The sequence below is a fragment of the Anabrus simplex genome, chromosome 13, assembly GCF_040414725.1.
Source record: "Anabrus simplex isolate iqAnaSimp1 chromosome 13, ASM4041472v1, whole genome shotgun sequence".
Lineage (NCBI taxonomy): Eukaryota > Metazoa > Arthropoda > Insecta > Orthoptera > Tettigoniidae > Anabrus > Anabrus simplex.
Genome location: NC_090277.1, coordinates 12,688,602 through 12,705,101, shown reverse-complemented (window position 1 = coordinate 12,705,101; position 16,500 = coordinate 12,688,602). Strand labels below are relative to the sequence as shown.

The 16,500-nt window shown below is 39.4% G+C and overlaps 1 protein-coding gene across 1 annotated transcript in view; it reads left to right on the top strand.

Moving 5' to 3' along the window:
* Positions 1-16,500, top strand: part of LOC137502861 (uncharacterized) — a 435,934-nt gene that overhangs the window by 72,882 nt on the left and 346,552 nt on the right. The window contains exons 3-4 of the mRNA XM_068230018.1: positions 6,525-6,819; positions 12,498-12,610. Of these exons, the coding sequence (XP_068086119.1) occupies positions 6,525-6,819; positions 12,498-12,610 (408 nt within the window). The remainder of the gene's footprint in view (positions 1-6,524; positions 6,820-12,497; positions 12,611-16,500) is intronic.

The window sequence follows — 16,500 nt, the reverse complement described above, 5'->3', positions numbered from 1 at the left end:
TAGTTCCTGTAGATCCTGGAGATTGGTTGCAAGTGTCATCGGCGTACCTGATGTTATTTACGATGAAACCATTAACCACAATTCCTTGAGTCTTTCCGTAAAGAGCATCTTGAAAAATCTTTTCTGAATAGATGTTGAAAAGCATGGGGGAAAGAATACAGCCTTGGCAAACTCCTTTCATAATTGAGACTTCTTCCGAGACACGACCATCAACTCTTATGCCAGCACACTGGTTCCAGTAGAGATTACCAATAATACGAACGTCCCGTCCATCAAGTCCTAATTCTCGGACTGTATCGAAGGCCTTTTCTTAATCGATGAAACAAGAAAAAACATCGACATTGACATCTCGACACCGTTGGACTAATACCTGTAGACAGAATAATGCCTCTCTAGTACCAAAACCATGTCTGAAGCCAAGCTGCGAGGTTCTGATATTCTCCTCACATTTATGATAAATTCTCGCATGCAAGACTTTTAGGAATACTTTCAGAACGTGACTCATCAAACTAATTGTTCTATATTCATTGCAGAATTTTTGCATTGGCTCTCTTAGGCAATATTACGAAAGTCGATTTGAGCCAGTCTCGAGGAATGGTTCCACTGTGGTGAATACTATTGAATAGGTCAACTGATAATGAAAGGGATTTTTCTTTCTCAAGGAGTTTCAGCATCTCAGCATACATCTCATCAGGGCCTGGAGCCTTCCCATTCTTCGCATTTCTTATGGCATATTCTACTTCTGCACGTGTAATATCCACACCATCGTCTGCCCAAGCACCATGATCCACATTTCTGCGATCCAAGAAGAGATTTTGTACATATTCCATGCATTCCTTCAGTTTCTCTTCTGTGCTCACTAAGATGTCACCATTCTCATTAAGGAGGACTCCACTACCCTTCTTGTTATATGCACCGGTTACTTGTTTCACCTTCTTGTACATGTTGAAAAAATCATGTTTTGAATTCATTAATTCTATTTCGTTGCATTCCTCAGAGAGTTGTTCTTTTGCATTCCTTATTCTTTGTCGTATTAAATTCTGCAAACTTTTGTACTTTACAGGATCTTTGTTTTTAAAAGACCTTCTCTGGTCCATCAGCTTCAGGATTTCTTCTGTCATCCACGGCTTATTTTTCCTTCTTACAGCATTCATTAATTTTACTTGACTTACGTCGTTAATTGCACATTTGATGTGATTCCAAGTGCCTTCAACATAATTTATATTAACGCTGTTTTGAACTTCCGCAAGTTTTACACGTAGGGCTGACTGAACTTCATCCTTCAGTGCTTGATCTTGAAGCTTCTGAATCTCAATCCGACTAAAACTCCCCTTCAAATGGCATTTCTTCAGCCTGAGATTCATGGAAGCAAACAGTAGTCTGAGTTGATATCAGCACCAGGGTATGTTTTCACACATTTGATGGAATTTCTGAACCGCTTGTTAATTGTGATGTAATCAATCTGGTTCCTAATACTGCTGTCAGCATTAGAGGTCCATGTATAGAGGCAACGTGGAGGTAACTGGAAATACGTGTTTGCTATAATAAGGCCCTCCTCCTGACTCATCTGAACCAGTCGATCACCTCGAGTATTGCTTGTTCCTAATCCGTAGTCATGGACTACATCAACCCGTCGACCATGGCCGACTTTAGCATTGAAATCGCCCATCACAATGTTTATCTCAGATGGTTTGGTGTATGACAGGGCTGCTTCGATTTTCGTGTAAAAATCTTCGACATCAACGTCTGACGCATCACATGTTGGAGCATATACTTGGATAATATTCACTAAAATTGGTCTTGCATTAAGCTGTAATAAACATACCCTATCTGATACTGGTATAAAATTTTTCAGACTTACTAATATCTCAATGTACAATGAAACCCACGCCATTAAGATAGCGAGGATCGTCATTACCAGAATAGTATACTTGATTTTATGTAATAACAAAATAACGTTTTGTACAATTGCTATTTAATCAGATGTGATACAGCAAAACTAAATTAATTTTTGAATTCATCGTTACAAAGTTAATGAAACCCACCTATTTCAGTTTGTACCACACGAAAAAGTTTTTTTGTTGTTGCAGAATAGTGATATTGACCAAAAAGACTTAGGCTATCAAATTTTGAACGGTGACAAAATTTCTGACTGCTGTAACAGATATTGAAGCACATGATGATGACAATGACGATGATGATGATGATGATGATGAAAACACTAGGACTTCTTCACACAGAAGCTTTCATTTCTCTAGAGATGGCTATAAATAGGCTCGAGTGTATGGTAACACAGCTTGCCTGTGTATCACAACTCCAAAATAATTGGTTCATTATTGGAAAGTTCCCTGTGGGAATTGATTTCTGTGGCAAGACTTGGCTGCAAAGAAACAAAGCTCAGTAGCAATTCAAAACACATCATTGACTGTTTTAAATCCATCTAGTGTTGTTTGTGGTACAGTATGTAGGCCTGTTAAAATCTTTAATGTAAATATCTCCACCTCCTGTTTCTCATTGTTCTGTAACTGTGTTCCAGTTCAGGTATCTTTGATACTGAGCTAGTGGCCACATAGCTGTCAGCTTGCATTCGGGAGACAGTGGGTTTGAACCCCTCTGTCAGCAGCCCTGAGGATAGTTTTCCGTGGTTTCCCATTTTCACACCAGTCAAATGCCATGGTCACTTCCTTCCCACTCCTGGCCGCTTCCCATCCCAACGGCACTATTAGACCTATCTATGTCGGTGCGACGTAAAACTAAAAGAAAACTTATTCCTGATTGTTTTCAACCACCTTAGTCTGGGCTGTCTCCTTGTCTTCTGTCCTTTTATCTGTGTTTCCGTAATCTGCTTTGCCATTCTTCCCATGTGCTAACCATCAAATGTTTGTCCCACTCCATTCTATTGAAATTCTTTTCCACTCCGGTTTCCTTCCTGACGTCCTTGTTTCTCTGTCCTATCTTTGTGTCAGTGTCCATTTCTCTGCTGCAGCAGCTCCACACTTGACTGGTACTTCCTTCCTCCACACCAGGTTTCTCTCACTCTGGTAGATTTCATTTCCATGTCCAGCCCTGCATCCTACATCAGTTCGCTTCCCAAGTATTTGAAGCTCTCCACAATTTCAAGGTTTTGTCTCTTTATTTTTATACTTCCTTTCCCTTCCCTTTCTTTCTTCTCTAGTCAACACCTTCGTCTTACTCTTTTCCACTCTGATTTGATTTTATAATTTTCAATAATCTCACTCAATATGTGACTTCCTCTCTGTTTGCTCCTCACACCACAATATTATCTGCAAACAGCACTACCTTCATGTCCCTACCTCTGTTTCCTTCACAATTTTTTCCATAACCATTTTGAATAACAGTGGTGACAGCACACTTCCATGTTGTATTCAGTGTCATTCCAAAATCACTCTGTTCTTCCCACATGTGTCTGGACACTGTTGCAAAAGGATTAACCGATTACTAATACAACTTTGGAAAATTATTTGTTCTCTTTTTTTCTAATCCTTACTAGTACATTCGTCTTCTTCTTCTTCTTCTTCACATTGTCCTGCGTTGCCTCTTCCGCCATCATTGGCGTACTGAAGTTCTCCTTTGCTGTTGCTGATGCCGTTGAGGTCTTCACTTTTAACCCTGAGGTCGGGGCCTCCATATTTCTTCTTCTTTTTTATCGTTTGGGCTTACTGAGGACCACGGAGCTCGTATCTTCTTATCACTTGGGCCTTCTGTTTTCTCCTCTTCCAGTATTCCTTCAATTCCTGGCTGTGAACCATCTTTCTTTCCTCCGTCCACTAAAGTCTGATGGTCTGCTGGGCGGTCATGTGTGGACTCGTGCGGGATCCGCAGTAGTTCAAGATCTACAGTAACTCGACCCAAAAGATCCACTTGTTCCTGGATGCTTTCTCTTTGCCTGGCACTGCGAAGATCCTGCTGGGAAGTATGCAGGGGTTCATGCTGGTTAGGTGCTGTTTTCATATATACATGATGTTTTCTTCCTGATGTTCGTATAGCTCATCGTTGTGCTGAATTCTGTAGGTGCCTCCCTTTTCTCTTACGAGTCCCAGTGATGTTTATGTTATATAATTTGATTGTTTTATTACAATTTAGTTATTATGAGAAGGCATATTATTGTGACATTTAAAGTTGCAGTGAGTAGTTCCCTTTTTCACCTGCAAACACCAGTTTGAAGCACAATTCTTTTTTTTGTAAGAGGAATGGAGAAACCCTTGTCTACCTGCTATGGCTCTTGTTTTCGCTACTGTCATTACAGAAATTTCTCCATCTTTCACCTCTTCTCATAATCAGAAAATTAAAGACAAACATAAAATTCGGATCTGAAAGTTATAATCAAAATTATTATATACAAGGTGTTGATGAATTACATTAGTGTTGGTTAATAAATGAACCTACCTGATATTGTTTATTTAAAATTCGATGGAAATTTACTAAGAACAATCATCTATTTGTAGTTTTAACTACATTAGTCAAAACTAGAATTTTTTGTACAGCCTTTGATTGGTAATTGACATCTGTATGCAATTGAATAACCTTAGTCAAAACATCATCATCATCATCATAGGCATTTATTCGTCAACGAATATGTAGTATATAAATACAATGTCATTTGGACATATTGTGTCGTCTCAGATGGCTGAACAGTCCAATTCTGGATGCACAGATTTTATTGCAGTGACAGCACACACTAGTAGTTGCAGCAGATGGTTGTGCAAGAATGCCATCCCTCGCATTCGTTCGTTCTTTCCTGCGGTTCCTCCTCTCAGCTTCTAATCTTCTCCTATCTTTTTCTAGATGTTCAACTCTATTGTATACAATGCTACGCCATTTAGGCCTATCCTCGGCTGTAATTTCCCAGTTGATTGTATCAATATGATATCTTTTAAGATTATACTTTAGAACATCCTTATATCGTTTAAGCTGCTCTCCATGGTTTTGTCACAGCTAGAATGTTGTCGTAAGTTTGGGTTTTTACAGATTTCATTTTCTTTCTGTAACATGCACATGAAAGTCTAGTTCCCAGTGAGACTTTGAGACTTTCCATTAGGAAGTGCTAGGCGGGCAGTAATTCCTTTGTGGAAATTTATCTCCCGTATGCAGTTATCAGATTGTGGGCTTCTGATAAATTCACCTGCATACACCCCAGTATCAGTGGGTAGGGCCTGACATGTCCCATCTGATGAATCTACTCTCAGGCCTAAGACGAAATGCTGCTTTTTTTTTTTTTAGAACGAGTGACTTTTGAGTTACCAGTCATGTATGGATATTGTGTTTGAGAGTTGGTTGTATACATTGTAGTTGCCCCACAGTCCAATTTCTAAATGCTGGGTCCGGAGTTACGGGCAGTTGTGAAATGCTATACCTTACACATACAGCTCTGGAACCATTATCGTTGATATGATACAGATGTTGATTCCCGTAGGGAATCCGAAAAACCCGTCCTGATTATAATACCAGTATAGTTGGTCCATTATTGGACATCACAAATTTTCCAGCCAACTCATTCGCGGTTGCCAGCATTTTGCCCCAGTGTGCTAATTTGGGCTTATGGTTGGTAGGTTGCTATTTACTATATTTGTATTATAACCATTATTGTTCTAAGCTGGAAGCCGGCCCCGTGGTGTAGCGGTAGCGTGCCTGCCCTTTACCCGGAGGCCCTGGGTTCGATTCCTGGCCAGGTCAGGGATTTTTACCTGGACCTGAGGGTTGGTTCGAGGTCCACTCAGCCTATGTGATTAAATTGAAGAGCTATCTGATGATGAGGTAGCGGCCCCAGTCTAGAAAGCCAAGAATAACGGCCAAGAGGATTCGTCGTGCTGACCACATGACACCTCGTAATCTGCACGCCTTCGGGCTGAGCAGCGGTCGCTTGGTAGGCCATGCCCTTCACTTCAAGGGCTGTAGCGCCATGGGGTTTGGGGTTTGGTTTGTTCTAAGCTGGAAATTTAGTTAAGATTCTTATCAACAGTTCCAGAACTCTCCCTAGTGGAATGCTAAACGATGAAGTGTTTGCTTGTCTGGTGCGACCTCCACACCTAGGTGTGAGATGATGATGATGATGATGATGATGATGATGATGATGATGATGATGATGATGATGATCATGATGATGTAGGAAGAGGGTGACATAGCCTACTCCTGTGAAATAACACTTAGGGTCTGCTCAAGGTTTAATACCCCCATCAGCTATGTCATACGGCCTCGCTCCATATGAACAGGGCCGATGACCTAGATGTTAGGCCCCTTTAAACAACAAGCAAGCATCCATATGAACACTGCAGAGAGGTTAGGAATGGAATCCAGGCTTTTGGCACGCAGTCTAGTGATGAGAAATTATATACCACCACCTCTCCTGCTCTACGCTGCCAGCCAACATTCTAATGGTGACATTTTTCTCGACCAATGAGATTTGAACTAGCTAACCAGGGTGTCAGACCATTCAGTTTCATTATTATTGTTTGTTTTCAGAACTTGCATCATCGCTTGCTGAATGCTGTGCTTAAATCTTGCAGGACTCTACATCATCTGCAGTGACACCTGCTCATGCCACCAGAGTATCTGCAGTAAGTCCTGCTCAGGCCACTAGACTGTCTCCGACCACCAGAGTATCTGCAGTAACACCTGCTCAGGCCAGCAGAGTATCTGCAGAAATCACCAGACCGTCCCTGGCAGAACATCTTCAGACCAGCAGACCTGTAACATCTGCTCAGGCGAATAGATCATGTCCAGTGCAAAAATCTGCTGCTCCCTCAGCTCAGAGCAACGCGTTAAATATTGGTCCAGAACTTGTGGATTATCGTGTTCCTAGTAAGTCTTGAGTTTTGTAGTACTGTATGTATGTGATTATCTGTACACCCTTGTTTTAGGAAGGGAAATTTAAAAACACGTTAGCTGCACTTTGGACGTCCTCTTAACCGGCCTGTTTGGAATCAGATCTGCGGTTGGACTACAAAATGGTTGGTTATACCGGCAGTATTAAAATGAAAGGTCTGTCTGGCAGTTTATAGTAATGTAACATAACATAACATATCCCACGTCGTTCCATCTTAAGCGATGGTTCGGCAAACGAGGCTTCTCCACCAGTTACGCTCCCTGAACTTCTCTCCTTCTTCAATGCTTTCCAAAGTATGTCCTCTCTGTTGAATGTCAATCTTCACCATGTCCTTGTACCTGAGTCTTGGTCGCCCTCGTGGTCTTTTGTCTTCAAGTTTTAGATCGTACATTTTTTTTTGGTAATCTGTTATCACCCATGCGTCGCATATGTCCATACCATCTCAGTCGCTGCACTGTTATTTTGTCCTGCAGTCTTACAACTTGAGCCTGCTTGCGGATTTCCTCATTACGGACTCTGTCCCTCCGTGTTTTGCCGATCATGCTACGGACAAATTTCATTTCTGCTGCCTGGATTCTACTAACATCTTTGTTTCTCATGGTCCATGTTTCGCAACCATAGGTCAGGATTGGTACGTAATAAGTTTCATATATGACTCTCTTACATTTGGTTGGTATTTTCTTGTTCCATATTATGTCTTTAACTATTTTGTAAAAGTTGCTACCTGCCTGAATTCTGTGGGAAATTTCCTTATCTATAGAACCAGTATCAGAGATAACACTTCCAAGATATTTGAATTGATGGTTCATCTGTAGCTGCTTCCCCTCCATCTCAATGTGTCCCATTGGTTGCCCGTATCTCTTCATGACCATAACCTCACTTTTCTCTTGGCTGAAGATGAGTCCATATTCTTTAGCAGATTCTACCCAGGAGTTTATTTGCCCTTGAAGATCTTCTTTAGAGTCTCCCCACAAGCATATATCATCCGCGAACAATATAACTTTCATTTTCTTACCTCCAATGGTTTGGTGAACTTTTCTCTGAATCTCGTTCATCACATTGATGAAAAGAAGAGGAGACAGAACACCACCCTGTCTTAACCCAGATTTTATATCAAAGGTTTCAGTCATTCCTACAGGTGTTTTGACTTTACTCCGGATATCTTCATACAGATTCTTGATCCGGTGTATCATGTCATCCTGTATTCCAATTTTCTTCAGTGCTTCCCACACCTTCTCTCTATTCACTGCATCAAATGCTTTCTTGATATCCAGAAAGGCTAACCACAAATCTCGGTTGTGTTCATAGTATTTTTCCATTAACTGACGGACTGTAAAGATTAAATCAGTTGTTGATCTCCCCTTCCTGAATCCATGCTGTTCTTCGAAGAGGTTCTCTTCAATAAGGGGTCTGATTTTACGCTCTATAATTCTTTCATAAAGTTTACCAACTTGGGATGTTAAAGTGATGCCTCTATAGTTGGAACATTTCTTTCTGTCTCCTTTCTTGAAGATTGGAATTATGATGCCTGTTTTCCAATCGACTGGTATGTCCCCTTCTTTCCAGATCTTATGAAAGAGTCTGTAGATCCAGTGTTTTCCAGAAATGCCCATTGCCTTGATCATTTCTCCATTAATTTCATCAGCCCCTGCTGATTTTCCAGTTTTGATGTATTTCCAGGCATATTCTACATCATTCCATGTTAATTCTAACCAGTTGTCAGAGGCAGACTTGCAGGAGGTAGTACCGGTACTGTCTTTTTGTGTAGGCTGCATGCAATTCACATTTAGTAATTCATCAAAGTAAGTCCTCCAAGTCTCTTTGATCTTCTCATCTTCAGTGATTAAATTTTCATTATCATCTCTGAGGTATTTGGAGGGTTCTTTATCTCTTTTTCTATTTTTCATCATCCCATATAACATTTTCTTATTACCATTAACATCCTCTTTCAATTCATCACTCCACTTGTTCAACCACTTCTCTCGTTCTTCTGTAACAACTTTGTTTGCTTGTTTTTTAGCAACCCTGTATAGTTCCTTATTATGATCAGTCCGGTTCTTGAAATATTTTCTGAACATGTTGTTCTTGTTCAGGACAGCAGTTCTTGTTCTGTCATTCCACCATGGAGTTTCCTTCCATCTTCTTGTGCCACTGGTTCGTCCACAAACCTTCTCAGTTATCATTACTAGATTTTCTTTGAGATCCTTCCATTCCTACTCAACTGTCCTTTCATCTGTCTTTGGTATCACTCTTTTGATGTTTTCTTGGAACTCTATTATTCTATCATTGTCCTTCAGCTTCCAGGTCTTGAGTTTCTTTACCTGTGTGGTTCTTACTTCTTTTAACTTGTTAAACTTTAAGTATCCAATGAGGAGTCTATGATCACTTTCCAGGGAGACGCTAGGAATCACTTTTACATCTAACAGTCTATTTTGTAGTTGTTTCTCGATCAAAAAGTAATCTATAAGAGATTCACTTTTTCCATCCCATCCATATCTTGTGACCTTATGGCTTTTTTGTTTTTGATACCATGAGTTCCCTATTATAAGGTTGTTCCTTAAGTAGAGGTCAAGTAGTCTAGTTCCTTCTGGGTTTCGTGGACCCCATCCATGTGCTCCTAGAATACTTTCATATCCATCTCTCACAGTTCCTACTTGAGCATTCATATCCCCTATGATAATTGTTCCATCTCCTCGTATTCTTTCCTCTATGTCTTCTTCAAAATGTTCTTTTTCTTCATCTTCACAACCAGTCTGTGGTGCATAGCACTGAATGATGTTGATGTTCTGGGAAGAATCCAGTTTCAGCATTATGTGAAGAATCCGATCAGAAACATATTTTACTTCTACTACATGATCTTTCATTTGATGATCCATAACAACACCAACTCCATTTTTTGCTTGATCTCCACCTGACCGAAATAGATGGTATCCCTCTCTGAGTTCCTTTGATCCTTTTCCCTTCCACTTGGTTTCACTGAGTCCCAGTATGTTTATGTTCCTTGTTTTCATTAAGTCTACACATTCCTCTATTTTGCAATTAGTGTCAGAATGTTTAGCGTGGCAATTTTGATTTCAGTCTCATATCGAGTTTTGTGTGTTCTCCTCTTTGGTTGTGATGGAGCATCGGGTATTGAACCGTCATTAATATCATTACCAATGAGGGAACTAGAGTCATTATTCTGGTGATTACAGTATTTTCATCCGAGGCCTCGTTTAGTTTTGAAAGCAATTCCAAATTATTCAGAAGCTGGCTTGCTGGGCCTATCACTTCCGAAGATTTTTCTGTCGGGGTTATCTCCCTTAGCCTTTAATAGTCCCCTATCAACCTGCAAGGCAGAAGGCCCTGAGTCAGATCTCAGGGATCAGATATTGCCTCTTCCGCCAGATCCGCCGTACCAGTGATTTTCACTTCTGCCTTCACTGCCGTTGAGGTCTTCACCCGTATCCCTGGGCATGGGTTCTGTGTTATACCCCACAGGACTGGGTCCCTGACTGAACTCAGCCATCCTATCACTCCGGCCTACTGAAGTGTAGGATGCCCACCCCCGCGACGTGGACGCGCCAGACAGGAATTACTCAAGTGGAGGAATAGGGAAGGTGACCCTATCTCCCTTGAGCCAAGTTAATGGTTGTGTATGGTGCCACATTGTACTGTACTTTAATTTGAGATGTTTCATCTTGTTTTAAGGAATATTTTGAAACAGTGGTCTACAGTATTACAAAGTTTTTAAATACAATAGAATTTTGTTATAACGAGAATTCATAACTGGGAAAAGTTTACTCAGTATAGCGGATTTTCGTAAAAGTGGGGAGGGAATCTGTATGAAACAGTGATCAGTTTGTTCAAAACGTGCATTTTCGCAGACACAAAGGTTGCCTATACGGCGTTAACCCGAAAGACGTACACCAGGCCTGTTCGGAGGCCACACGCCATTATTTTTTTCCCATGTTGAGGATTACTCGTTAGATATTTTTCTGTTTCTGATACTACGTGAATGCGCTTATTGAATTTCATTCTTGAAATTTGTAATACTGCAGCATCACTCCAGAGTGTTCTGTGGCAAACGTTTTCTTACTCAAACAGCGTCACCTAACTTTACTTAACCATTAACCCGCGGTGACTCGTATGGTGAGCGCGGCACTCACCTCCGTATTATATTGCTTGTTGTTGGAGTGTTACAACACCTCTACTTTTGAAACTCCATATACCTTTCAAACAGATTCTTAGGAAGGGGAGTTGTCAGTTATTTCCATTATCTTTGAAAACGAAGACCCTCAGTCCATTATTAGGCAAGACAGTGCATGTTTTGTGAACGGTGTGCTGAGCAGCGAGTAACAGTGCCATTCAATTTTGCACATTGTAATAAGTCAAGCTTTATCTTATGCTTGTGTTTAATGTGAAATGTGACTGTTGTTAGCGAATTTATATAAGTTATAAAAGTATTCACTGATCAGATAATTTTGTGGTTGGGTGAAAAGTTGGAGGTATTGTACTTGAACAGTGAAAGTGATGGTAATGAAACAGATGAGGTTTATGAAAGGGATCGTAACTCTGAAACAGTGTCTGCAAGTTGTGGGGAAGAAGAGCTGTACGGAACAGGAGTGATGACTGGATTATATGTTCATACTCCTCCCATCTCAAATTTGTTTAAATTTAAGCATTCGTGTTCCTAAATAAATTGTTTGTTCATCGCTTAGTCCCGTTTCTTGATACGGGGTCATGGATGGGGTGAGATGGAGTGAAGGTGAAATGAATGATGGTGAATAAAATTGGGTAAGGAGGTGGAAGGAATTAGCTGTGGCAGCTGACATTGGGGCTCGAACCCACGCGTCTCCCCAATACAGAGCCGTAGCGCGGCCACTCCACTCGCTTGTGTTCCTAAATAAATAACTATCTCAAATTGGGGTATTAAAAGTACCTCCATCTTTATACGGGCATATTATGGCCTTTAAACCTAAAGATGTACGCTGCACTCGCTAGCGAATAATGCCGGGTTAATGTATCATGGAAACGTATTTCAAGTTGGTGTACATTTATTTGGGAACAGTCTTTCTGAAGTAAAACAACAATTTTTGTTGAAAATGAAAGGTGTCTACTAAGCGGGAAATAATATTCCAAAATTTGGAGGTGAAAATTGTGGTGTGGCCATTATGTGGTGGCATCCATTTCGTGAATAAATATGGTAATAGTTGTAAAGATTTTCTCCAAAATGTTTGCTTCCATGCAGTGGCTTGAGAGTGACTCATCCACTGGTTGAGATGGGGAATGTTAGGGAATTTGTTATTCTTTCAAATTGAGTGGACACCTTGATTACAACCATTAAACGCTCATAAATATAATTACAAGTAATGACTCTCATTATTGTTCCGTATTGAAGATGACGTTAAGCATAAAATCTCAAGGATAATTTAATAAAAGCACCTATTCAATACTTTCCACGGATAATTTAATAAAACCAGCTATTCAATACTTTCCATGTGGAAATGCCTAAATGTAGTAACACGGTGTGTTATCATAGGATTGGTTTGAACTTTCCTTGTTTGAAGCAGGAAGGAAGTTTTTGTCAACCTAATTAACTGATGTTTGTAACTAGGTTTTGCTGTAGACACTTAACTGAGATGGAGGTGCGTCCACTTTTTCTTGATTGCAGAATTTTTGACGAAAATGGAGAAACAGCACTTTCTCAGGATGTGTCGCAACTATTGCTTCAGCTACTTGAAGAATGGAGTGTGCTTCAAAAAGATGTGTATGTACAGACATGACGTAAGTACTAATTATAATGTAGTACTAATGCCATCTAATGGAGTGAGTGGCAAAGGGTGTGTTTTAAAACTCATCGCGAAATTGTGCCCTGAATTACATCAATGGCATCATTAATTATGTTTGCTAGATTCCATGAATCTTTGGAATACAGAATGATATGTTGAAGAATGAATGTAGGCCTAAATGGTTGTCAGATGTCCATATTCTATAGAAATGACTTAAAATATAGGGTCGTGGGTTAGTTCACCAGGAATCTGCTAAATAAATTCAAAGGATTTTCATTCAATGTACCTCCACTGAACTTCTTGAAAGGCTGAAGTGGGATAAGTCAGTATTACCAAACTGTGCCACTACAGATAAATAATTACGTTCATTTGCTTGCTTCAGATGGATAATTGAAACAGGTCATAATCATTGTCATTACACTAGGGGAACATTGATGTTAATACAAGATACTCTTTCTGGTGACAATATGACAATCATAACGTCTCCGGAGGCCACAAGCAATCAATCATACCCCCATTATGGATATCTTCAATCTAATAGCTGGTGACAGCCTTGTTCTATCTGCTTCATTGGCCTCTGAGATCGATCGAAATGATGGCAGTGCGATGCATACAGTGCTGGAAACAAGAACGCGTCAGTGAAATTAACGTAAAACAAGAGTTAAAAGGTTTCCACATATTCAATATTTATTTATTGTAACCTAAAAAAGATTACATATATTTGAAACTAGTTTTGGTCTTGCTAGAAACTGTCATCAGTCAAAATCACAAAGTTAAGGCAAGACATGAATTATAATAGATAAAATTTATGAAATAAAGGTGTGTTGTTGACATTCGTTGCAAGACAAGTAAAGAGTTGAATTATGAACACTCATCACGATCACACTTGTTCCAGTGTAAGTTCTCAACGTTTTCTTCCAATTTGAAGAATGCATGTCCCAAAAGACCAGGTCAAATACTTAGTATCTAGCACTTGAAGAATCTTCCTGAATTTACTTCAGCTGAAACAAGTGTAAACAGAATACCGTATTTACGCGAAATCCTCGCTGCGGAATAATCCTCGCCCCCTAATTTTAAGAAGGATAATTTTGAAAAAAACGAAATGAACTAAAATTCGTATTACTCCTAGAGTTCCATGTGGGCTTCACACAAACCTGAACATAATGGATATAGCTACTTTGCCTGAACATATTTGAGATGATAAAAATGCATTATCACTGCTATAAAATATATTTGCCATGAAAATTAGCAAGTAGACCTTCTTATGTGACTGGTATTTCATTAATTTGAACTTGTAATAGGCTCGATCAGCTGTAGATCGGAAGATTCTTTGTATCTTGCATCACCAAAATCCTGTCCTAAATAAGATACAAATTTGTCACACTCCTCGTCTAAAACACTTCTCACACGCGATCTCTTTTTACTCGGAGAGTAACACGACCAGTGGTGGATAATTCTTTTCGTGCAATGTAAACACTTGAAACATGAACTCGTTTGTTAGTTTTGTGATACAGTAAAATTTCGTTAATTCAAAATCATAGGGATGCAAAAATACCTTGAATTATGCGATTTCGAATTAACCGCCAATTTGTAATTCAGAAATGACAACTCGTGCCGTGTCGCAAAATATTGAAAGATCTGTTACTGCTTGCAGTTAACATTGTTTCACAGTTTAAACCTTTCAGTTGCCACGAAAAAGAAACAAAAAACAAAACCTATTTCCAAAATGTATCCAATGAGGTGCATTTACAGTATTCAACTAATACACTTTGATAACGCGCTGGCAAACGTAACCTCATGCAACGGAAGAAAAAAAATCAAAGACGAAGAGAAATCTATGCTGGCTCCCCTGTGCAAGTGCTTTATTCATTGGCATTTTAGATGCCTTGTATTTGCATGGAAAGTAGCCGATGCCTTTAAAACACTGGCTCATAGAAGTAGGAAGTTTCTCGCTTCTGTGTGCATTGCAACACAAGACAGTACATTGTACGATTTCCCCCATGTCACTTCTCTCGTAATTCTGAAATGCCAAACCTTGCTGCGTCACAAATTATTCTAAGACTCATTAATGCATGCACTCACCTTGATTCACGGTTTAAGTATTTCAAATGCCATGGAAAAAAATATTTCTGAAATGTATCCAACAAGGCGCATTTACATTATTCAAATACAGCATTTGGATAAATCACTGACGAACATAACCTCATGCAATGAAAGAAGAAAAAAAAAAAAAAAGATTCAATGACATGGACAAATTATGCTGGCTTCCTTGTGCAAGTGCCTTTTTTTTTTTTTGATTGCTGTACTGTTTGCATTTTTAGATGTCTTGTACTTACACGGAAACATCATGGCTTATCAAACTTTCCTATGACGAGGGGAGGAAGTCTTTCGCTTCCGTCTGCATTGCAACACAGTACATTGACCCCATCTCCTTTAAAACCGTAAGTCTGTTTGATCTCTGCATTAATAAGATACAGTTTTATCGGTATATACAATATTTTTCGGTGCTTACAAATTGATTGTAATTATGATTCATGCTTTTTTTGGCAACTGTCAGCATCGTCAGTGTTTGTGGATTCTGTTTCTCCGCACACTGCCTGCTACGTGATGATGTGGCGATCCTTAAAATGCTGAACACTAACAAATTACAATTTCTCTCAAACTTAGCAACTATGAAACACACTGTAGGCACACCAAAGCAAGCAAAAGTGCAGAAAGCTACCCCTGCTTGTTCCAGAAGACGCATTCTATCATGACACTGAGAACGTTCGAATTTAAATTAATTTGCAAAAAAACTTTTTTAAAAAAATGTAAAGGCAGTTTTGAATTTAAAGTCAGAATTGTTTTCCGTTTAAATATGTCGGAGGGCAGTTTTCTTCCATCTGCGGGTACACAAAGCATAACTCTACACCCAACATCAAAAACTATGTGAACCAGGAGCATTGCCAACCTTGACTCAAATAAAACTCGCACCCCAATTTTGTGCCTCAAATAAAAAACAGTTAAAAAAAAGCATGCGGGGATTATACGCGTGAATACTTAATGTTGATGGGAAAATGTTGAGATGTTCATTTCTGTTAATAAACTTAACCATGATAGGTTAATATTGTGTTTGGTCCGTATTGACTGGTCTGAATGTATAATATAACTATTTATAATAGTTTATGTAAATCCGCCTTGATCAATACACTCATTAAATGAAAGAAACATTATTAATTAAACCATACATGTTTCGGGAAATCTCAACCATTCCCTTCATCAGTGGTTAGATCTAATGAAGGGAATGGTTGAGATTTCCCGAAACATGTATGGTTTAATTAATAATGTTTCTTTCATTTAATGAGTGTATTGATCAAGGCGGATTTAAATAAACTATTATAGATAGTTATATTATACATGTTCATTTCTTTTCAATATGGATAAATCCATCTCAAAAATGGTTAATGCAGAGTTCCAGGAGTAGATGGAATAAGAAGTGAACACTTACAGCAGACAGCACAAGAATACCTATCGATATGGACCTCCCTTCTAAATAAATGTTCAGAATTAGGAAGTATACCAGACAAATGGAGAAAGTCAACAATCAAACTATTATACAAGGGAAAAAAAGACACAGAGAACCCAAACGTGTATAGGGGAATAGCGTTGGAAACTACATCACCGAAACTCCTAACAGGGATCCTCGCCAAGAGGCTGGCGGCAGAGAAGCTAGAACCCCTCCTACCAGGGTAACAGTTTGGTTTTAGAAAGGGGAGGTCCACGACTCTGGCAGTAGAAAACCTGTTGGAACAAATAAAACAGACGATAGAAAGACCAAAAGGAAAACTATATGTGGTTTTTGTTGACTACTCAAAAGCCTTTGATATGGTCAACAGAAAGGTATTA